Raw genomic sequence first — 25,011 nt, 5'->3', positions numbered from 1 at the left:
CAGATCATAGCGCATCATATCTTCATGTTGATCAGTCAGTTTATTATAATTAGCCTACACGCAAACAGAGCGACTCAATAATATAAATCTGCGACCATAACATTTTTGTGATACGAACCAACTCGACGTCGCCTTCACTTAATAAAACCACTATATACATATTTATTTACATAAATGTAAGTTTTTATTATTGATTTTTTACGTACTAACGCGTGTATCTAGTATATTTATAGATGCTTAAGTGATTTTTCTATTATATATATGTGTATATTAAATTGCTTCAAATCAACACAGATATATATTTTTTAATTATTTAGTGTTTTTTTTTAATAATGAACTCGCAAACGTAATTATTTTCTGGTTAAATGGAGTTCGATCTCATTACAATATTTAATAGTGTAATTCCTTGAATACATATATATTTTTCCAGTGCTATAGATGGGCAGACGGCTCAACTGTGGTTAAGTGGTTAGGTCCATATATGCCATGGCGGGTCGAGGTCAAATTTCCAATTGTTACAGTTATAGTCTGATCCTTCAAACTTGAAACATCGCAATACGCTTCTCTGTGTATCATCTGTGCTCCAAGGTTTCATAGCATCATATTATGGCTTAAAGGACTTTGATTCCAAGCCAGTAAAATTTATTAAAAAAAAAATATATCATATTATTACGTTTGTAATTCTATTATAAGAAAATGCGCACATATTCTACGTAAAAATTACTACTTGTCATTCTTCAACTCATAAATTGTCATAGTTTATTCCGTGGTTGCCAGTAAGCCAGAATGCTAATTTATACATACCCATAGACACAGTCCACTGAGTTTTTCACCGAATCTTCTCAGTAGGCTGCGATTTCGTTTTCATCTGCACGTATGTATCTTTAAAGGAGGTCTGAATAGTATTTCCCTCCTCATTGCTGATGTCGGTTGGGATCGGTGACCACTCACTATCACGTATGCCGAATGCTCGTCTGCCTTCGAAGATAAAAGAGAATTAATAAAATTTAAAATGAATTTCATCTGGACTTTAGGCATTGGGTTGTTCGAATTCATTATAATTACTGAACTTACTTACTTTACTTTAATTACTTAATTTACTGAACTTAATTACTTACTTAATTACTAAATTTACTTTACGTTTCACATTATAATATAATTAGTTTACTTAATTTTTCACAAACTTTAATTCTCACTTAATCAACCTCAATGAAGAGGTACTTAATATAGACCGTATCTTTGTGTATTTACAATCTTGCTTCGACTGTTTCGAAGTAGTATTTAAAAAAGTTCTGATTTGGTTTTTATTTTTTTAATATACAAAGTTTTTTAGTATTAATTTCTTTACGTAAGCATGTATTAATTGTAGAGGATTCAGTAAAATAAATTTGATTCAAGTGTAGATCAGATATACACTTACTTCTTCTGAACTACGTAACCAGTATGTGCCCACTGATATTTTCATTCTTTTTTTTATTGCATTTATGTGTGGACGAGCTCACAGTCCACCTAGTGTTAAGTGGATACCGACGCCCATCGACATCTACAACCGCCACTTACCTTGAGATATGAGTTCTAAGGTCTCAGCATAGTTAGAACGGCTGCCCCATCCATCAAACCGAAACGCATTACTGCTTCACGGTAGAAATAGGCAGGGTGGTGGTACCTACCCGTGCGGACTCACAAGAGGTCCTACCACCTGTAAGATATAGTGTACGTGAGCTTATTAATTATCATTATAATATTGTGCCAACCACCGCTTAATTATCTATTATAAATTTATATCAAATTTAATGATTTACAGCTTGAACAATGTCACAGGCTGTGAAGGCAATTACTTTAGAAGATGAATACAAGAAGAAGACAGGTATCACACCGGAAGACGTTAGGAAGATGAGGCAGTGGCTTCAGACTCAACCCCATTTGCCAAGAGATCATTTAACTGGTAAGCTTTTTTATAATCTATACTAATATTATAAATCTATAGTCTATAGTAATATTATAAAGAGGAAAGATTTGTTTGTTTGTATTGAATAGGCTCCGAAACTACTAACCGATTTGAAAAATTCTTTCACTGTTTGAAAGCTACACTATTCCCAAGTGACATAGGCTATAATATTTTTTGAAAAAAATTAGGGATCCTTACTAAAACTCCAATAATGTAACCCAAGAAGCAAAAAAAATCCCTAAAATATTCTTTACATCGCGTGTCCTGCGAAAACTATTGATGATAGAATAATGTACAACGACTTTGTAGAACACATTATTATTTATAAAAAGTGTCGCGACAGCAAACTAACTCGTCAGCTTTATAATATTAGTATAGATAATAATAATATCTATTAAAAAAAAAAAATAATAATAATAAAATATTTAGACCTGGCCCATGACACTACCACCATGTGGCAAGTTGACTCAACCATCATTGTTCCAATAGTTGTTTCGGTACACGGTTTGATGGCGAAAAGTTTCGATAAACATCTTAAGAAACTTTAGTTATCCAGCTGGGTTAGGGGCCTGATACAGAAGGCAGGTATTCTCGGTACTGCGCGTATTGTGAGAATGTTTCACTCTGTAGTCCTAGCCACTGGTGGCTTGTGTCGATAATACCGCTATCTATCTATTTTTATATAGTGTTTTTTTTAAATTGTATTAATAAAGATTTAAAATAAATGTAGTAGAATAACAACAATACCTAATCATAATAATATAAAATATCAGTGCCAAGTCTTTTTTCGTTTGTCATCACTAAGTTTTTGTTCAAGTAGCTATTGAAAATGTCGGTTTTATTATTATCATTGTCGTTTTCAACAAGTTTTTAAATATTTTACAATTCTCTTGGTCACGGACGATCAAGGTGTTGTTATTTCGTCGACATTTGAGTCTTGAACGTCGCAATTCTTATTAAAACACTTCTTGACATTTACAAATGATTGTTAAAAGAAAAATATTAACTTTAAAAAAAAAAAATTTTTTTTTCTATGGATGGACGAGCTTACAGCCCACCTGGTGTTAAGTGGTTACTGGAGCCCATAGACATCTACGGCGTAAATTCACCACCCACCTTGAGATATAAGTTCTAAGATCTCAGTATAGTTACAACGGCTGCCCTACCCTTCAAACCGAAACGCATTACTGCTTCACGGCAGAAATAGGGGGAGTGGTGGTACCTACCTGTGCGAACTCACAAGAGTTCCTACCACTAGTAATTACGCAAATTACAATTTTGCGGGTTTTTGATTTTTATTATACGATGTTATTCCTTCACCGTGGAACTCAATCGTGAACATTTGTTGAGTACGTATTTTCATTAGAAAAATTGGTACGCGCCTGAGATTCGAACACCGGTGCATCGCTCAACACGAATTCGAAACACCGGACGTCTTATCCTTTAGGCCACGACAACTTTTTCATATAATATTCCCACCAAAGTGGAGCCAACTGTAGTTTGAAATCTTCAATTTAAATACTGGATTCACGCCAGTCCAAAGCGAAGTCACTAAACGATTATTGACCCAAGACGTCCTAACTCCAGTAAGCCCCACCGAACGTGGTCTCGCCTTGTCGCGGCGGTGGGGCTTAAGCGTGCACCCCGATACCGTGGATCAGCGTTGTCTGCACAGGGGTGCCGTGAACAAAGAAGACTGCACACCGTGTTCCCGTTTCCCACCTTTGCTGGACAAAGTGTGTGTGAAGCGGGAGAGGGCTCCCTTCTGGAGCCCTCTTGGATGCTAGGCCATGTCCCCGGCAGCTCTTTGGCTGCTAAAGGGGAAGGCCCTCCAGAGGAGGGTACCGGTACGCCGGCGTGGCCACACCGTGGTCAGACGTGTGGGTCTGTCAGTAATGGTAGACCCCACGTGGATGAGAAGTGAACCGGAGGGCACTCCCTTCCGGTCGCTGGTTGCCATGTCCCCGGCTGCCTCTTGGCGGCTACAGGGGAAGGCCCCCCAAAGGGGGGTACCGGTTTACCGGCGTGGCTTCGAAGAAGCACACCGCAATCCCTACCGAGTAGGGGACGGGGGCTGCTGCCTAGCAGGAGCCGTGAGGATGCGAACCTCTATAAAAAATGCCCCAAACCCAAGTTTTTTTTTTTTTTTGACACCTGACGATGGGATGAATGGCTGGAGGGAGTCTAGTCCCAAGGGTTGTCCCATACCGTAATCCCCACTTGGTGGGGGGCGGGGGCCGCTGCCTAGTAGGGGCCGCGAGGATGCAAACCTCTATAAAAAATGCCCTAATCCTAAGCCTGTGACGTGCCCGGTGATGGGATGAGTGGCTGGAGGGTGTCCAGTCGTGAGGGCCGTCCCAGGGGACCGACCCCTGGTTAAATAATAAAGGAATAAATAAATGATGGCAGACTTAACGAAAAAATTACCCCAGGAGGGTACCACTCTAGGTGGAGAATCCCTCCGTGCTTCCACCTCGGTGGGAGCATGCTGCCCCACGTATTCTGGGGGGGGCAAAGCATGCCACGATGAAGGGGGCTGTGCGACGGGCAGCGGAAAACCCGTCGAACCGAGGTGTGCCAGCGCTGGCTCGACGCGCTCTGCGCTCGTCAGCGACTGTGAGGCGGCTGGCCCGAAAGGGAAAGTTAGGCGGAAGAGAAAGTCGAGGGGAGTTTCTTCCCGCGAAGGGGAGGGGCAAACGTCGTCCTCTGACACGGATGCCCCACCGGAGAAAGTGGTGGTAGCCCCGACGAGGTCGTCGCCCGCGTTGCCACGTGCCGCTGGGTCGCGGACTCCTCCGGCATCTGTGCCGGCGGTGTCGCCGCTGGTCTCCGGGGTCCCTCGGGGTCCCTGTCCCTCGGCGGCGGCTGGCGACCCGTGGCCCGTGCTGCCACCATCGCGCGCGGTACAGCGGCGTTCGCGTCTCCCGTCGCCGCGGTCTAGGGAGGCGACGGCCGTCGAGCGGCAGCAGGGATCCGCGGGGCCACGGATCGTGGGCCTGCCGGAACCGAATTGCTACAGCCTGGACGAGATTATCGATCGCACCGTCCAGGCTGTAATGGAAAGGCTGGGTGGCGGGCTGGCGGCTCTCGAAGCGAAACGTATTGTCGCTAGTGACGCTGAACGGCCTGCGTCTACACATGCCGCGGTGTCGGGTGCTGCAGTGACCCGCTCCACCCCCGTACAGGCTCCAGCCACTAGGGCGGGCCCGGGGCGAGACAGAGCCAAGCGGGGGGGCGGCGCTAACGCGAAGTGCACATCGCAAGCGCCTCAACCCCGTCCGCTGCCCCCCCCCCCCCCGTCTAACATGGACGAGGGGTGGAATGTGGTGGCCCGGCGGGGTGCCAAGAGGGCCGTACCGACAGCTCCCCAAGTGGGTGGAGCACCGGCCACTGCGGCGTCTCAGGCTGCTCCCCAACAGGGTCGAGCGCCTGTGGCCGCCAACAAGAAAAAGAAGACGAAGAAGAAGTCGTCGCGCGCGCCGCGGTCGGCGGCAGTGGTCTTAACGCTGCTGCCGGCCGCCGAGGCCAAGGGCGTGTCATACGGAGATGTAGTCTCCCGGGCGCGCGCGGCTATTGATCTGGACGAGATCGGGGCGGGGGAGGGCCTCCGCTGTAGGCTGACGGCCAATGGGGCCAAGCTACTAGAGTGTCCCGGTGCCGATAGTTCCGGCATCGCGGAGCGTCTGGCGGCGAAGCTCCGTACGGTTCTGCCTGAGGAGGAGGTTCGGGTGCACAGGCCGGTCAAAATGGCTGAATTGAGAGTGACCGGCCTGGACGACTGCACCACTAAGGATGAGGTGGCGGCGGCTATTGCCGCCCGGGGCAACTGCGCCCTGGAGAATATAACTGTAGGCGAGCTGCGCCTCGGTTATACCGGGGCTGGCTCTGTTTGGGTGCGTTGCCCGGTAGAGGCGGCCACCTCCTTGGCTGCTCCTCCGCCCGGGAGACCGTCGGGGGAACCGGGCAGGTTGCGCGTGGGCTGGATAGCGGCCCGCGTGCGCCTTCTCGAACCACGCGCCTGGCGGTGCCTCAGATGCTTCAGCACTGGGCACTGCCTCGCAAAATGCGCGAGTGCGGTTGACCGCAGCGGATTGTGCTTTCGCTGTGGTCAGCCGGGACACAAGGCGGCCGTGTGCTCGGCTGCGCCGCATTGCTTATTATGTGCGGCGGCCGGGCGCAAGGCTGACCACCGGGCCGGGGGCAAGGCCTGCCCTCCGGCAGGAAGAATGCTGAACGAAATCGGCGCCGCCAAGCTAAGCGGCGTCAAAAGAAGCGGTTGGCCGGGGGAGCACCGGCCGGCACTTTGTCCCCCGCTGAGGCGTTCGCGCCCGATAGCGGGGGCAATGGAGTAGGGGAGGGAGCGATGGATGTGGTTCAGCCTTAATGGATCACACCTATCGCTTCCTGCAGGGAAACTTGAACCACTCCGCTGGGGCTCAGGACATGTTGCTCCAGACCATGGCGGAGTGGTCAATTGACGTGGCTGTGGTCGCCGAGCCATACTTCGTTCCCCCAGCGGATGACTGTTGGTTTGGGGACGTTGATGGCTTGGCGGCCATACATATCAGAAGAACCGCGATGGTCCCCCTCCTGGCGATGGTGACCAGGGGCCCCGGGATCGTCGCGGTACAGTTAGAAAATATCGTCGTGATCGGGGTGTACTTTTCTCCGAATCGGCCTACCGTCGAGTTCGAGCGGTTCCTGGACGGGCTAGAGGTGATCGCTCGTCACCTCGCTCCCCGTTCAGTGATACTGGCGGGGGACTTCAATGCGAAGTCTGTCGCTTGGGGTTCCCCATTCACGGACGCTCGTGGTAGGCTGCTGGAGGAGTGGGCGGTCGCGGTCGGTCTCTGTATCGTTAATAGGGGCTCGATCGCGACTTGCGTGCGGTGGACGGGCGAGTCTATCGTGGACCTGACGTTCGCGAGCTCGCCCGTCGCACGGCGCATCCTCGGCTGGAGAGTGGTGGTGGGGGCGGAATCGTTGTCCGATCACCGGTATATCCGGTACGATCTTTCTGCCCCTGCGCCGACGCCGGCTGCAGGTGCCCGCGGGGTTGACCCCCCGCAGAGTGCATCCCGGTCATTCCCTAGGTGGGCACTGAAGCTCCTGAACAGGGAGCTCCTGGTGGAGGCCTCTATGGTGGCGGCGTGGGCGCCCAAGCGCCCACAACCTGTTGATGTGGAAACCGAGGCCGAATGGTTCCGGGGCGCGATGCACCGAATATGTGATGCTTCGATGCCCCGGGTCGGCTCTCGGCACTCTGGACGGCGACAGTCGCCCTGGTGGTCGCCCGAAATTGCAAGACTGCGTGCGGTCTCCATTCGGGCGAGCCGCCGGTGCACTAGACACCGCCGTCGCCGCCGCCTGCGGCGCGACGAGCCCGTCGCGTTCGCGGAGGAGGAAGCACGGCTGCACCGCGAATATCGCGCTGCGAAGGACGCCCTGCGGCTGGCCATCAGGCGGGCCAAGGAGCAGAACATGGAGAGACTCTTGGAGGCGCTCGAAGCGGATCCGTGGGGGAGCCCATACAAATTGGTACGCGGCAAGTTGCGCCCGTGGGCCCCCTCTATGACTGAGCGTCTCCAGCCCCAGCAGCTGCGGGACATCGTTTCGGCGTTGTTCCCGCGGGAGCGGGAGGGTTTTGTCCCTCCCGCTATGGGCGGGCCGTCTGACACCGTCGACGGCCAAGCTCCTGCTGAGGTGCCCCGTATTACCGAGGCAGAGCTCCGGGTGGCCGTGGTCAAGATGACTGCGAAAGACACGGCCCCCGGCCCGGACGGAGTCCACGGCCGGGTATTGGCCTTGGCCCTCGGTGCCCTGGGGGACCGGCTCCTTGAGCTATATAATGGCTGCTTGGAGTCGGGACGGTTTCCGTCGCTCTGGCGGACGGGTAGACTTGTGTTGTTGAGGAAGGAGGGGCGCCCGGTGGATACAGCCGCCGGGTATCGTCCTATCGTGCTGCTGGACGAGGCGGGAAAACTGCTGGAACGTATTCTGGCTGCCCGCATCGTTCGGCACCTGGTCGGGGTGGGGCCTGACCTGTCGGCGGAGCAGTACGGCTTCCGGGAGGGCCGTTCGACCGTGGATGCAATTCTTCGCGTGCGGTCCCTCTCGGACGAGGCCGTTTCTCGGGGTGGGGTGGCGCTGGCGGTGTCTCTTGACATCGCCAACGCATTTAACACTCTGCCCTGGACCGTGATAGGGGGGGCACTGGAGAGGCATGGAGTGCCCCTCTACCTCCGCCGGCTGGTTGGGTCCTATTTGGGGGCCAGGTCGGTCGTATGTACCGGGTACGGTGGGACCCTTCATCGTTTTCCGGTCGTGCGTGGTGTTCCGCAGGGGTCGGTTCTCGGCCCCCTCTTGTGGAATATCGGGTACGACTGGGTGCTGAGGGGCGCCCTCCTCCCGGGCCTCCGCGTTATTTGTTACGCGGACGACACGTTGGTCGTGGCCCGGGGGGATGATTTTAGGGAGTCTGCCCGTCTCGCCACAGCGGGAGTGGCCCTCGTCGTCGGAAGGATAAGGAGGCTGGGTCTCGACGTGGCGCTCAATAAATCCGAGGCTCTGTGGTTTCACGGGCCACGGAGGGCGCCACCCATTGACACCCACATCGTGGTTGGAGGCGTCCGGATAGGGGTCGGGGTGCAGTTGAAGTACCTCGGCCTCGTGTTGGACAGCCGGTGGGCCTTTCGTGCTCACTTTGCGGAGCTGGTCCCCCGATTGATGGGGACGGCCGGTTCTTTGAGCCGGCTGCTCCCGAATGTTGGGGGACCGGATCAGGTTGTGCGCCGTCTCTACGCGGGGGTGGTGCGATCGATGGCCCTGTACGGTGCACCTGTGTGGGCTGAGCCGCGCAACCGGGCCACTATGGCTCGGTTCCTGCGCCGGCCGCAGCGCACCGTTGCCATCAGGGTCATCCGCGGATATCGCACCGTCTCCTTCGAGGCGGCGTGTGTTTTGGCGGGGACGCCGCCATGGGAGCTGGAGGCGGAGTCGCTCGCTGCCGACTATCGGTGGCGCAGCGAGCTTCGTGCTCGGGGCGTGGCGCGTGTCCCCGAGAGTGAGCTGCGGGCGCGGAAGGCCCATTCTCGGCGGTCCGTGCTCGAGTCGTGGTCGAGGCGATTGGCCAACCCCACGTGGGGGCTACGGACCGTCGAGGCGGTTTACCCGGTCTTTGATGACTGGGTGAATCGTGGCGAGGGACGTCTCACCTTTCGTCTGGTGCAGGTGCTGACCGGGCACGGATGCTTCGGGAAGTACCTGCGCCGGATAGGGGCTGAGCCGACGACGAGGTGTCACCATTGTGGACACGACCTGGACACGGCGGAGCATACGCTCGCTGTCTGCCCCGCTTGGGAGGTGCAGCGCCGTGTCCTGGTCGCAAAGATAGGACCTGACTTGTCGCTGCCTGGCGTCGTGGCGTCGATGCTTGGCAGCGATGAGTCATGGAAGGCTATGCTCGACTTCTGCGAGTGCACCATCTCGCAGAAGGAGGCGGCGGGGCGAGTGAGGGAAAGCTCTCCTCACTACGCAGAAACCCGCCGCCGCCGAGCAGGGGGTCGGGACCGGGGTCGTATCCGTGACCTGGCCCCCTAAGAGCTAGGGGTCCCACCCGTTTTGTGCGGGGAGGGACCCAGACGAGGGGTGGCGTGCTCTGCACGCTCACCCACAATAGGAAGCCGGGTGATGGTAGACCGCGTTCCCCCGACCGCTCTGGGGGAAGGTGTAACGCGGCGCCATCAAAGCGGGCTCTCGGCCCGCTGAACGAGGGAACCGGTGGTCGTTTCGCTGGCGGCCACCGGTCCGGCGTCCGTGGGACGGTGGGATGGATGTAATGTGCTCTGCGTCAACCCTGTCCCGCCGTTTCAATAGCCCCGACTGGGCTCCGGCCCGGTCCGAGGTAGGGCGCCGGTTGTGAGCGGCAGGAGTTTTTAGTGAGGTTCAACTCCCACATACCCCACCTGCCGCGCGGGTGGGGATCCGGCGATTTTCTCCTGTGAAAAAAAAAAAAAAAAAAAAAAAAAAAAAAAAAAAAAAAAAAAAAAAAAAAACTCCAGTAAGCAGGATCTTCAAGAATCTTTATTGTGAATCCAAGTCGTAATCAAATACATTCAATTGTTTTTAAGACGAGAGTTGGTTACGGAAAACAAAAAGACAGGTTTTTCATATACAAATTCCAAATTAAATGTCATCAAAATTGTCGAATATAAATATATTTTAGCTCTCCAAATTTAAAAAAAATCCGTTCGTAAATAGGAATATTGCTTTGATAATTATATTTAAATGTGTGCAATAGTCAAACAAAACGAGATAGAGTTGCTGTGATTTGAAATGTATATTTGTATTTTTATTTTCTTACACTATTTAACATACATTATATTAAATTATATAAATTTCCGTGTTCATTGTATTTCATTGGCACATGCATATGATGACTCTAAAAATCTAGTGGTAGATTCCATCACAATATTGTGTTCAGATTGTGTTCAGATGAAAAAGGTTAAAAAGGAAAAAGGTCGTGGCCTAACGGATAAGACGTCCGGTGCATTCGTGTTGAGCGATGCACCGGTGTTCGAATCCCGCAGGCGGATACCAATTTTTCTAATGAAATATGTACTCAACAAATGTTCACTATTGATTTCCACGGTGAAGGAATAACATCGTGTAATAAAAATGAAACCCGCAAAATTATAATTTGCGTAATTACTGGTGGTAGGACCTCTTGTGAGTCCGCACGGGTAGGTACCACCACCCTGCCTATTTTCTGCCGTGAAGCAGTAATGCGTTTCGGTTTGAAGGGTGGGGCAGCCGTTGCAACTATAATTGAGACCTTAGAACTTATATCTCAAGGTGGGTGGCGTATTTACGTTGTAGATGTCTATGGGCTCCAGTAACCACTTAACACCAGGTGGGCTGTGAGCTCGTCCACTCATCTAAGCAATAAAATAATATATTTTATTATAATTATAATATAATTATTATATATATTAATTAATTATGGATATTAGGAAACAAATTTTAATCATACACGTCATCCGGCTCCAATTTAGAATTCCCTGTGTTATGGGTACCAGAGATTGATAAACATACTTATATACGTTTAAATATATACATATATATATAATAAAGACTTCCGATAACAAGGGTCTGTTATCCAAAGGGACGGTGAACTGGATCGTACTGTGAGGCACAGAATTGACGCAGGATGGATGAAATGGCGGCAGGTCAGGGGCATCACATGTGACTCACACATTCCTCTTCCCCTAAATGGGAAGATATATAAGACCTTAATAAGGCCTGTCGTCTTGTATGGATCAGCTTGTTGGACAACAAAAGTGGCGGATGAAAGGCGATTGCATGCAGCAGAGATGCGAATGTTGCGATGGATGTGTAGAGTAACGAGAATGGATAGAATACGGAATGAATATGTTAGATGAAGTCTGAAAGCAACACCTGTGACAGAGAAGCTGAGAAGTGCGCGTTTGGGATGGTATGGACATGTGATGAGACGAAATGAAAATGAGGTTGGTAAGAAAATGTTAACTATGAATGTGGAAGAATATAGAGGAAGAGGTAGACCTAAGAATAAATGGATGGATTGCGTGAAAGACGATATGGGTAAGAGGGGAGTGAGCGAAGAAATGGTATATCATAGAAGAGTATGGAAGGAGAAAACATGTTGCGCCGACCCCAGGTGACTGGGAGAAGGGCAGGATAATGATTATGAATGATGATATATAATAAACAGCCAGATAAAGAGCAAACAAACCTGTTCATCACAAAATGTTTGCGAGATGTAGGAATCGAATCCACGACCCTCGGTGCGACATTCAGGGCTACTAACTACTGCACCACTGAGTCAGTTAGACGTTTAGGAGTGTTTTTTTTATATTTTTAAACTATATATTTATTTTTTTGTAAACAAATGCGTATTTGTAAAGTTTTGCTTGTATGTATTTGCTTATGTATATTTTACACTTAACTATTCGCGCCAGTGTCTGACAATTAGCTCAGTCTTCACTAATCTGTTCACGACATAAACCCAGCACATGTATCCTTAGAAAGGTCTTTGAACCTAGTACAGACTTCAGCTCTTACAAAGGCTAACAACAAACGTACGAAATGAATTATAAGGCTAATCTCTGTTTACAAGGGATACCCTTAAGAGAGAAATAAATAAATATTAATATTATTGTTACGCACTGTGGGCTATAAATAAAAGCTCTACCGAAGTATAAATTAAAACTGTATTAGCACTTAGAACACTTAAAACACTAATCGAACACTTTAAAATTCTCAATTCGCTTTTTCCGCTTCGCTTCAGGTGATCTGTTCGCTGTTTCGCTTCGAATAGTTACGATTACTCACTGACTTCGTGTCATCTCTGCAACGCGTTTATAGTCGATACGACATCCCTAGAATTATCGAGAACATTCCTCAGAGTTCGAGTATTTTCGATATGCGCTTCCGCCATTTGACAACAGATGGCGTTGTACTTCTCGGACGTTTTCGATGTCACTAGTTCCTTTGATATTCGTTTCTGCTATTCGGCGATAGATGGCGTCACTCTTACTGGCACAACATTAATGTTATTATTATAATTCTACAAATAAATACCACGGTTATGAATACACGACATCGTATTGAAGTTCAATAATTGATGAATCAGCATAGGCTACCTACTCAATAGGTCACGGACGCTTCGTAGCAAATACGAAGGGAAAACGACAGAGAAGATCTTCAAGCGTGTGCTATACTGACAGTCTAAACTTATACATAAACAAATCTATCTTACAAAAAAGGGCCGTCTGATCCATTGTAAATATTTATATAGAGTCAAATTAAAATTGTTGTTGTATAAAAACTGGATAAACATGTCTGTAATAAAATGAAGAGTCATTACTTCCTAGTTCAAGCGAGTTATTGACGTAATTCGCAAGTCGCACAAGATTCGGATACAACGTTTAACTACTCAATAATTTCGCAAGGAATAAACTGTAGTTTTTTCGGAAATTCAATTTTCATCACAGAACTTCCGAAGTAAAAATATTATTGACGCTTATTGATAGAAGCTCTGACATATTATGGATTCGTGATTTTAATTTAAATAAAAATCAAGAGATGATAATTAGGTACGTAATACGTAAAACTTCTAATGAAGCAATTTTTTGTTGGAATTAAAGATTTAATGGGAAATGGAAATGGTCGACCAGCTGGGACACCACGGACTTTCATGGCAGCGTAGTCCAGGATACATTTCCTGGCACTCCAACCAGACACAGACATCCAACCGACACCATCCGTCGGACTCTTACCACCGCTGATCTTCCATCTTCAATTTCACTGGTGGTAGGACCTTTTGTGAGTCTACACGGGTAGGTACCACCACCCCGCCTATTTCGGCCGTGAAGCAGTAATGCGTTTCGGTCTGCTGAGGCTGGAGCGGCCGCTGCTACTGCAGAAAACCTAAAGCGGCCCAAATATATTAACATCGATAGAGGTTTCATATTTGAGCTGTTTGGGGTACAAACTTTGGGTTTCTTTGGTCCTAGTGCACACCGCCTTTTTAATGAGGTAGCAAAGAGGTTGACCGAAACATCTGGTGACCAGAGGGCTGGCTTATACCTTGCACAGAGGTTAAGCGTTGCCATATAATGTGGGAATGACATCCGCCTTCTGGGCACGGTGCTAAGCGATGACGGTTTGGCACTGTTATATTTTTTGTAAATATTTTCTAAGATAGCTATTATATTGTAAATATTTCTCTTTTTAGTTAGGTTGTATATGTTGTTATATGTATTTGCTTTTTAGTTAGGTTGTATATGTTGTTGTTGTATACATGTTGTTAGGTTATATTATGTATAGAAAATTCTGAAAATAAAGTTTCACACGATACCTAATTTCCTTATGAGTATAATTTTACACCAATATTTAAATATATACCTACTTAACATTTCACGTGACTTCGGAATTCCCAAGGTTAAATAATTTATTTTGCTTTATTCATTAGTCATGGTGCGTGTTCTGCCTCTTTGGCTAAAACATATTAATTATACATGTGTCAACGAAAATTTTATTTCAATATAATCGTAGTTTTTCGACTCCCATACTTGAAGCTTATTTGGTAAAATTATATTATGACTAAAAAATATGACTTTAACACATAAGTATTAAATGTTAATTTACGGGAATACCGGACACCGTCCTGGTCAAATTTGTCTATTACGACGAAGAGCTCGACGAGCGAATTAGCCCATAGACCAGCCCAGTGAGTTTCTCGTCGAATCTTCTCAGTCGCGATTCCGATCCAGTCGTAGATTCTGCGAAGCACTGCTCTTGCTAGGGTGTTAGCAAATTTTCTCAGATTGAGCCTGTGAGCTCACCTACTCGTCTGCGAGAAGCTGAAAAAGCTCTTTTAGGTTACCAAAAAATAAGTAGGAAAGATACGGGAACAATGTAAGTCTTAAAAGCATATTCCAACACATTTTACGCTACTTTTTAATGTTTTGTTCGCGTGGATAGATCTAAATTTGGCGTCACGCAATTGTATAAAACTAGCATAATAATATAGTAATATTTAGCTATCCGATATAGATATGATGATAAAAAAATAGGAAAAGATCGTACTGGTATCGAAATTAAATCGTTACGTCTAAATGACACACGATTACATGTAATTACATAATTACATACTATCATCTCGTTTCCGGGCTAATTGTAAATGACATTCAATTCTTTGTGATTGTTTCTACAACTACCTTCCATTACCATGTTTTGTTGTTTAATCACGCCAGACATATGTTTATCATTAGAGCACGGTCACATTCCTGACTGATACTTGCTAACGCCACTTTATAGAGCTGAGGAAACCCAGTGAATGAAGGAATTCATTCCAAAACTCGATGCCGCGTGACTAAAGCGTCACGTCTTAATATTTCATGCCAAGTCGTAAGGCATGCAACTAATAACAGAAAACCCACTGAGTTTCTAGATTGATCCTCTCAGTGGGTCGCGATTCCGATCCGGCGGTAGATTGAGCGAAGCACTGCTCTTGCCAGGACCAGCGTTGGCAAACTCTCTCAGGTTGGGGCCGTGTGAGCTCATCTACCGGTCCACGTGTCTAATTTAAATAGCCTCTTAGCTACTAGCGATTTTACGATACACAAAAACTATAATTTATCTGGAAGGCACGTTTTTGCTTCGCGACTCTAATCTCCAGAACTATGTATACGCTGTCTTTGAAATACACAATTTTTTTTTTTTTGCTTAGTTGGGTGGACGAATTCACAGCTCACCTGGTGTTGAGTGGTTACTGGAGCCCATAGAGATCTGCAACGTAAAGACGCCACCCACATTGGGATATAAGTTCTCAGGTCTCAAGTATAGTTACAACATCTATTCCGTGGTTACAACGGCTGCCCCGTCCTTCAAACCGAAACACTGCTTCACGGCAGAAATAGGCAGGGCGGTGGTACTTACCCGTGCGGAGTCACAAGAGGTAAAACAACCAGTAATTAAGCAAATTAGAATTTTCACAATCTTTACAAGTTTCATTTTGTTCTCGTAGATTTGGACCTCATTCTCGTCTACCACTGCTGCCACAGAAGCATGGAGGTCTCCAAGCAGGTCCTTGACCTCAACTGCACGTTGCGTACGCTGTTCACAAATTTGTTCAAGGATAGACTTCCTGATGGGAGGACTTTGGTCAGCATGAAAGTTCCGTAAGTCATACTTTAGCTACTGCTGTATTTAATGGGTTTCTATATGCGTAAGCCGTTTTAGGCAATCATTTACCCTCAGACACAGCCCACTGAGTTTCTCGCCGGATTTTCTCAGTGGGTCGCGTTTCCGATCCGGTGGTAGATTCTGCGTAGCACGGCTCTTGCTAGGGTTCGTGTTAGCAACGTCGTCAGGTTTGAGCCCCTTGAGCTCACCTACTAGTTAAGGTTACGCTGATATAGCCTCTCAAGGTTCTTAGTGGTTTGGCCTGTGAAAGTCAAACTTGAATTAAAATAATCTGGTTTCGTTTTGTTCTAGTTGTCTACGCGAGACACTGTGGCTTTATTGCTTCTATAATAAGACCAATTGAATTCTTGCTACTTGCTTTAATTACAATTTACAATGCTTTGGTTCTGATTGCACGTCGATGAATGTAAAGAATGTGACCTTTCTCGAAAAGGAAAGATCTTGAGCCAATAATGATTATTGTGAGGTATATTAAGAATATTGTTGGAGGACTTTTTGGCGGGAAGGCGAGGAGTGAAGTGTGATTTGTTTTATTTTGTCTATTTAGTGTTTCTTCGGGTTTAAATGTGTAATAATGGTGGTTTATTAACTGTTTAATATCTGTGAAAGTGCACGAATGTGGGAAAACGAAGCAAAGCCGCTGGACGTAACTTTTCGGGATCCTCCAAAAAGTCCACTGAAAAAATCTTAGTAAATGACCACCATTTTACTGAAATTATATTTCATCCCATATCATCTCATTTCATTTCATTTAATTTCATCCCAGTTGATTAATGTCTGAAATTAATCATCTTCATTTCATTTCACTCCATAATATAATTTTTCATAAAAATATGAATATAGATTAAAATAAGATATAACTTAAAGGTCTCAGTGACCAGGTCATAAAATCACAAAAAAAAAATGCTGTCAGCGCGCGGTGCCGGTAGTAGTAAATGTTCTGGTATGACGTTTTGGCTAGCTTGTTGTACTAAACGAGTCAGGCGCCGCGACACTAGTAATACCTTATTTTTAAAGTTTTGCTTTTGTTTTAGTTTGGTGTTACCGTTAGAGGTTCGAGCGTATGATGACTCGGCAGTTATATATTGCAGGCTCCTCGACTATAACACCAAAAACTTCATATTCCAGGAGGCTATCAAGTAAGCTTTGTTTTTTTTTTTTATTGCTTTTGGGGTTTCAGAAATAATAAAAATCATAATCAAAAACGTATATCTAGTATATCTAATATATAAATTATTGATAACTAATTATTATTTACTAGCGACCCGCCCTCGCTTCGGTTCGGAAACGTTAAATTTTATTATTGATAGTTGAGTCCCGCGATGTTACCCGCGATTATGGTCGTACCGCGGGTGACGCCGCGGGGCGAAGCTATTCTAAAAAAAGTTACTCTTTATATCATCAGCTACCTATCAGTGAAAGTCTCGTCAAAATTGGTCCAACCTTTCCAGAGATTAGCCGGAACAAACAGACGGACATACAAAAATTGTAGAAATTGCTATTTTGATGTATGTACCGTATTATATATACTTATATAATTATATTCATATGCATGTAGTAAAAAGCGGTTATTTTAATATTACAAACAGACACTCCAATTTTATGTATGTATAATTTGTTCCTAATTTATTTTGTTTTAACAAAGTTATATTTCTCTGAATGCTGTATATTCTTGTTGTTAACTAAGTGTTAAGTTAAGTTAATACTAAGAAACATTTATTACTCTATTAATGATTATAATTTTCGTAATTATAATTATAATTTGTTGGAAAACCGAATTAAATAAACAAGCATCATACTGACCGGCTATTAATCGAGCTTATTAATAATACAATTTAATATGATATGATGATTCAGACATTAGTGTGTAGTTACTGGTGGTAGGACCTCTTGTGAGTCCGCGCGGGTGGGTACCACCACCCTGTCTATTTCTGCCGTGAAGCTACTGCTTGCGTTTCGGTTTGAAGGGTGGGGCAGCCGTTGTAACTATACTTGAGACCTTAGAACTTGTATCTCAAGGTGGGTGGCGCATTTACGTTGTGGATGTCTATGGGCTCCAGTAACCACTTAACACCAGGTGGGCTGTGAGCTCGTCCACCTATTTAAGCAATAAAAAAAAATAAAAATAAAATGTAACTGTTATTTAACGGGAAATGGCAGTGGTCGACCAGCTGGGACACCACGGACTTTCATGGCAGCGTAGTTCATGATGCATTTCCTGGCACTCCAACCAGACACAGACGTCCAACCGATACCATCCGTTGGACTCTTAACACCGCTAATCTTCCATCTTCCATTTCACTGGTGGTAGGACCTTTTGTGAGTCCGCACGGGTAGGTAACACCACCCTACCTATTTATGCCGTGAAGCACTAATGCGCTTCGGTTTGAAGGGTAGGGCAGCCGTTGTACTGTCAAAACTGAGACCTTAGAACTCTTGTCTTAAGGTGGATGGTAGCATTTACGTTGTAGATATCTATAATGTCCGGTGAACACTTAACACCAGGTAGGACGTGAGCTTGTTCACCCATCTAAGCAATAAAAAAGTAAATCTTTTTCTAGGTCCAATTCAGTACTTGTGGTAGCGCGTTAGTTATAAGTTTTGAAGAATGATATCTGTCATAATACAATTGAAGATTCGCCCTCATGAGTTAGGGAAGTTGGTTGTATTTACATTCGATCCTATCTCTATATCCTATCTCTTATTTTTATTATTGTTATTGTGTATGGTATCAATAAATAAATTGATTAGATTGTACTCATCTACCCACTCATGTAAAGCTTTCCTTCTTTACGAACGGTTAGCTGGTAGATAACTCAATTGTTGAGTTAAGCTCGCCATTTTTATATCTTATCGCAATTACTGTATTATATTAACTGTGTGTACAAAAAATAAAGAATAAAAAAAAATATCTATCGAATTCTTTTGATGTTCAGAGGCTCTTTCTATTACCGTTCTTAAAACTCAACGTAGGTAATATCATTAGGACCATACTAGATATTAATACGCTTTTATTATCTTCAGACGTATGTATGTAACGGAATTTTTTAACATGATTTTGACCCCCTTCAAAACGTTGGATTAACTCGCAATTATGGACCGATGACAATTCAGTATTTAAAAAAAATGTTATTGATAAAATTTAAATTCAACTAAAAAATTAAAAATAAATAGTATTATAGTTTAAAAAAAACTAACAAAATACGCTTTATAGAAAATCCTACTAAAAATAGAAAATAATTTTAATAAATTTGAATTAACAATAGTGTAAAAAAAAAAGATTTTCTTGTGAAAAAACCGTGGGGTGCATGGTATCAGTAGTTATAAATATCTTATGAACAGATATCAGTAGAAGGGTTATTTTGATAATATCCTGAAAAGAACCCCACATTTTTTTTTTTTACAACAAAATATTTTTTTCTTACACTATATTTAATTCAAATTTATGAAATTTTATATCTAACTTCTGGAGGTCTCAGATGAATCAATATGGACCCTTTTATTTACAGGATAGTATTAATGGTGATTGACCTCTGGCAATACCAGTCGGGGACTTGGCCAGGGCTGGTCATAGTTATTGACTTGGACAAGGTCACTCTATCCCATCTTGCCAGACTTGATATTCAGACCGTACAGCAGTTTCTATTTTATTTGCAGGTAAATTCGATTTATCGACCTTATGTGGCTATTGTCATGTTTTTGTTTTTGTTATTATGTTTGATAATCCATCCAAACGGCCGTCTGGTGTAGTGGTAAGTGACATGGTCACTACACAAGGGGGTCGCGGGTTCGAATCCCGCCAAGGGAAGATATTTGTATGATAAATGTAGAAATGTCTTTTCCAGGGTTATGGATGTTTATTAAATATATGTATGTGTATAATAAAAATCTTACATTTATTTCCGATATCTGGTACCTGTAATACAAGTTCTTTACGAACTTAGTACGGGACCAGTTAATGTGGCGTGATTGTTAGTAAATATTTATTTATTATTATTATTATCCTGCATAATCGCTAAGATAGCCTAAGGGTTCAACGACGCTGGGATAGATAGACGATGATCTCACGGGCTCCACCTGATAGAGTAACTGTACTAATAGTACTATACTAGACAATTTTACTGGTGGTAGGACCTCTTGTGAGTCCACGCGGGTGGGTACCACCACCCTGCCTATTTCTGCCGTGAAGCAGTAATGCGTTTCGGTTTGAAGGGTGGGGCAGCCGTCGTTACTATACTTGAGACCTTAGAACTTGTATCTCAAGGTGGGTGGCGCATTTACGTTGTGGATGTCTATGGGCTCCAGTAACCACTTAACACCAGGTGGGCTGTGAGCTCGTCCACCCATCTAAGCAATAAAAAAAAAAAAAAAAAAATTTCAAATCATTTTCACGAAGAACATTTTGCATCATAGTACACAGAACATTATTTATACATAATATGCATATCACAAGTCGAATTGTTTCAAAGCTTTGCTAAGCCTATCCTAAAAAAACCTATCTACAACTATAAACACTATTGCAGAACGGGCACCTAATAAGATTTTCATATATACCGAATTTTTTATATTCGGACGTGTTTCAAATGATCACGGGTAGACTGAAGACTGCTGATAGAATGTTAGGAGCAGACGCCCTGAGATTCCATAAGCACAGGATATTGAGAGCTTGTTCCGAAAACTTTGAGGATGCATTGTTAATACGCTTTTATTAGCTTCAGACGTATGTATGTTAGTATGTAACGGAATCTTTGAACATGATTTTGACCCCCTTCAAAACGTCGGATCAACTCGAAATTGGGTATACTTATTAAGGACCGATGAAAATTCAATATTAAAAAAAAATTAAAAAAAAATTGAAATTGAACTAAAAAATGGAAAAAAAAAGTTTAAAAAAACTAATAAAATACGCTTTCATACTAAATCCAACTAAAAATAGAAAATAAATTTAATAAATTTGAGTTAAAAATAGTGTAAGAAAAAATGATTTTATTGTAAAAAAAACCGTGGGATGCATGATATCAGTAGTTATAAATATTTTATGAACAGATATGAGTAGAAGGGTTATTTTCATAATAACCTGAAAAGCAGCTCACGCTTTTTTTAAATTCAAATTTATTAAAATTTATTTTCTATTTTTTAGTTGGATTTTCTATAAAAGCGTATTTTGTTAGTTTTTTTATAAACTATTATTTATTTTTTACTAAACATTTAGTAATGTGAAAATCTTGGTAAGAGTCGAATAAATAATGTTTTCATATTAAGTGTTATTCGATTTCTTCATAATCACTTCACGACTTATATACTAGTGCACGTCCCGTTGTTTTTACCTAAAATAAGTCTTACTCGATTACATTTTTAGGAGGCGATGTTCGTCAAACTCCAAGGCCTACATTTCATGAATGCGCCATCATTCATGGACCGTTTGTTGATGATTCTGAAGCCGTTTATGAAGAAAGAACTCATTGACATGATGGTTATCCACCAGATAGGTTCCAAGACGATCGGCAAATATCTTCCGATTGAGGGACTGCCTAAACAAGCAGGAGGAGAGTACAAGCCGTTTGAGGAAGCTCAAGGTATTTAAATTTGTCATTTCATTTATTATTAACTACCAGACTTATTCAAAACAGATTGAGAACCGCTTAGCACACTTACAAACGTAAAATCCAAAATAGCTTCAACAGTAGACACGTCATTTCCAGTTCGCCAATGACGAACAGTTAAAATTCAAATTGTTTTTTCCCCACTTTTACCAGAAAAATGGACTATTACAAAAAAAGAATGCTAAAATAATATATGGTATAAAAAAGAAAAAGACGATTAAATAGAAACAACGCGCTAGCAATAATCAGCTCGTTTCTTATTTGATAATATTGGTCAGGACATTAGAACGAAGTTAAATTAAATTATTGTTTTGTCATCGGTCCTCGATGCGCGTGCAAATTTTCAAGTTAATCAGAAGCTAATCTTGAACGTAAAAAGCTAATGAGAGCGTGTTAAAAAGACAGATTGGTACAGTTTAAATGAATCTAGATCTTGAAAAAGCAGTGTATACAGTCAAATTTAAAAAAAAAAGTACCTACGTGGTGTCGTGGGATACCGGATAGGAACAAAGTTCCTTATTATAATAATATTAATTTTAAGTGATATTCGAGGTATAAAGAAAATAAAACTGGAGGTTTCGCAACAACCCACGGTCATTCGATAACATGCGAACTTATTGTGGTACACTTCATTCACGGTTGTTTGCATAAGAGTTAGTGTATTGCGAACGCTCTGAGATCGTGGTCAATCAATGATAAAAAAATATATTATTTTTGTACCCTATTACAAAGTTAAGTCGTACACTGTGTGCATTATTATTATTATTATTATAATTTTTTTTTTTTTTTTTTTTTTTTTTTTTTTTTTTTTTTTTTATTTTTTTTTTTTTTATTTTTTTTTCCTACCTATTCTGATAGCCTTGAGAGGCTATTTCAGCTTCACCCTAACGTTTGTAGGTGAGCTCGCGGGGCTCAACCGGAGAATTGCTAACACTGACCCTAGCAAGAGCAGTGCTTCGCAGAATCTACCACCGGATCGGAAACGCGACCCCCTGAGAAGATCCGGCGAGAAACTCAGTGGGCTGTGTCTGTGGGTTAGTTCGCTCGTCGAGCCCTTCGTCGCAAGCGACGGGTTCGACGAGGACGGTGACCGGTGCTTGTGGTGCCTAAGAGCACCGTTAATGGATCAGGAGGATCCGTAATGACGTGCTTTGGGCGACGTCGACGGTTTACCATTCGGTCTACTGGGTCGGGTATGTAATTTCCAGCGGCTACGATGAGAGGGTTCTCATGTCGTGCCGCCTTCTCAAAATGGCGCAGCGATGCCGACTGTAGATACTTACTAAATGAGTCGAGCTCCAGGTCATCATGGAGATCCACATTCCTAAGGAACCATGGCGCTCCGACGGCTATCCTGCAGAATTGTGATTGAATAACCTGAAGGGATTTCAAGTGGGTGCAGGCTGCGTGAGCGAACACTACGCTTGCATACGTCATGACGGGGCGTATACAAGTTTTGTAGAGAGTTACCTTATTGCGGAGGGACAGTTTACTTCGACTACAAAGCATTGGATAGAGTCGTCCTAGAATAAACGCGGCGCGGTCGCGTACCGTTTTTATATGGGGACGGAATGTCATCCCTCTGTCGAGGGTGACGCCTAGATATTTGACCTTCGAGACCCACGGTATGGGCTGGCCAAAGAGAGTGATGGGACTAACGGCGGAGGTGTTTGCGCGCCTACTACGGAGTGGGATGCTCGAAGTGATGTTCGGAGGGCGACCCCTTTTGAAGAGCACCGCTGCGCTTTTCGTGGGGTTGATGTCAATTTGCCACTTCCGGAACCACTGTCCCATGGTGGCTACTGCGATCTGGAGTCGCCGATGAAGCAGCGACATCTTCCTACACGAGTAGTAGATAGCCGTGTCATCGGCGAAGAGCGCTAGATGGGTCACCGGAGACCGGGGTATATCATTGATATACAAACTAAATAATAACGGGGAGAGCGCGGAGCCTTGCGGGACTCCGGCAGTCAGTTGACGGGGACGAGAACGAGTTCCCTCTACTCGATATCGAAACGAACGGTTCGACAAGAAGTCTCGTATGATGAGCACAAGTCTGTCTGGCACTCCCATGTTGTACAGTTTGTAAATTAAACCGTTGTGCCAGACTTTGTCGAACGCCTTCGCGATGTCGAAGAAGAGGGCGCCGGTCGGGATTTGTTTACGCCTATTTAGTCCTATCAGGATGTGCTCCGTGAGGCGGTGCACTTGTTGTACGCACGAGTGTTTAGAGCGGAATCCGAACTGTTCGTCTATGAGAATTTTGTTCGCGGTAACAAAATCCCAGAGGCGTTTCCTAAGGAGCCGTTCGTAAATTTTTCCTATCGTCGGGAGGAGACTAATCGGACGGTAACTAGATGTTTCGTTTGTCGGTTTGCCCGGCTTATGTATACCGATAACGTCCGCTTCTTTCCACACCGCGGGAAAGATGCAGTGCGTCATAGCGGTATTTAAAATTGTAGCCAACATTGCTATCAGTTGGACTGGCAAGAGTTTTAGCGCGCGGTTGCGAATGCCGTCGGAGCCGGATGCCTTCCTAGGTTGGAGATTGTGGATCGCGTCTCTAACTTCGTCAGTGGTAATGGGGGGTAACGCGTCCGAGGGCGGCAGGGAAGCTCTGCGCTCGACCTCCCTGTCGACTAACTCGGTGTGTTCGGGGTCCGCGTGTTGAGTGTTGGTGGTGCACTGCTCTTGCAGTGCATCGGTCAGCAGCTCAGCCTTGTCATCGTCATCGAATGCCGGTGGTTGGCCTGAAGGGCGTACGAGGGGAGGCATCGTAGCGGTAGTTTCGGATTTGAGAGTCCTAGCTAGTCGCCAGTATGCTTGGTGGGAGGGCGCGAGTTGTTCTAAATAACTATGCCAATTATCGTTACGCGCGTCGCTTAGGCGGGAGTGGACTTCGCGTTGTAGACGACGCATCCGAATCCGGTTTGAATGCGTGGGAAGCCGATCGTAGGCCCGGATTGCCGCGTTCCTAACTCTTAAGAGATTCCTAAGTTCGGAGGATAGTCTGATGCGGTGGAAGCTGTCCTCCACATCGACTTCTTTTGAAGATCTAATGATCGCGGAAGAGATGTGATCGGTAATGATGTTTATGGATTCGACGGTGTCCTCGGGGGATAGATTCGAATCCAGGCCGTAAGGGAGGATTGGCGGAGCGGCTTCGGCTAGGCACGTGCCCAGCTTATTCCAATCCACCATGGTCCTCGTAACAGTGACTGGGTTGTGAGGGCGACCGAGCTGCATAAGGACAGGTCGGTGGTCTGAGTCGAGCTCTGACAGTGCTTCGATGGAACGTAAGCGCAGAGTTACGTTCCTAAGCAATGTGCATTACTAATAAAAATCTTACGTTACGGACGTTTTTTCCCGGTTAGGGTACCCCTCCGCATCGTCCCATAAGGAACTTCGTTCCAAAACGAATAACGATCGATTATAACATGAATTTGTTTACAGCGGACGTCATTGCTAATGCCAAAGCGAATTACGATTATTTTGCTGAGGAGAATAAGAAGAGGGTGGTGGAATCACTGAGGCCCGGAAAACCGAAGACAATCACAGACATATTCGGAGGGATAGAGGGATCGTTTAAAAAATTAGAAATAGATTAATAAAATATTTGCCAAATTTGTTTGTTTCAATGCTAGTAATATTAGTAATACCAATAGCCTTACATTGACCACTCTTTGTTCTTACTAATATATAAAGATCGGT

The 25,011-nt window shown here is 44.8% G+C and overlaps 1 protein-coding gene across 2 annotated transcripts; it reads left to right on the top strand.

Moving 5' to 3' along the window:
- Positions 1 to 24,924, top strand: LOC101746275 (alpha-tocopherol transfer protein-like). Of its 2 annotated transcripts, none has more exons than XM_004922701.5 (7): positions 1 to 176; positions 1,805 to 1,945; positions 15,519 to 15,672; positions 16,732 to 16,836; positions 19,207 to 19,354; positions 21,057 to 21,273; positions 24,754 to 24,924. In XM_004922701.5, exons 2-7 carry the CDS (start codon positions 1,813 to 1,815, stop codon positions 24,906 to 24,908), a joined length of 912 nt encoding a protein of 303 aa, XP_004922758.1. In that variant the 5' UTR covers positions 1 to 176; positions 1,805 to 1,812; the 3' UTR covers positions 24,909 to 24,924. The 2 variants fall into 2 exon arrangements, with proteins under 2 accessions (XP_004922758.1, XP_062529105.1); XM_062673121.1 differs by lacking the exon at positions 1 to 176 and adding an exon at positions 799 to 874.
- Positions 24,925 to 25,011: the final 87 nt, after the last annotated feature.

This window comes from Bombyx mori, chromosome 16, assembly GCF_030269925.1.
Source record: "Bombyx mori chromosome 16, ASM3026992v2".
Taxonomy (NCBI): domain Eukaryota; kingdom Metazoa; phylum Arthropoda; class Insecta; order Lepidoptera; family Bombycidae; genus Bombyx; species Bombyx mori.
Note: the sequence above shows the minus strand (reverse complement) of the source record. Positions and strands in the feature narration are given on the sequence as shown.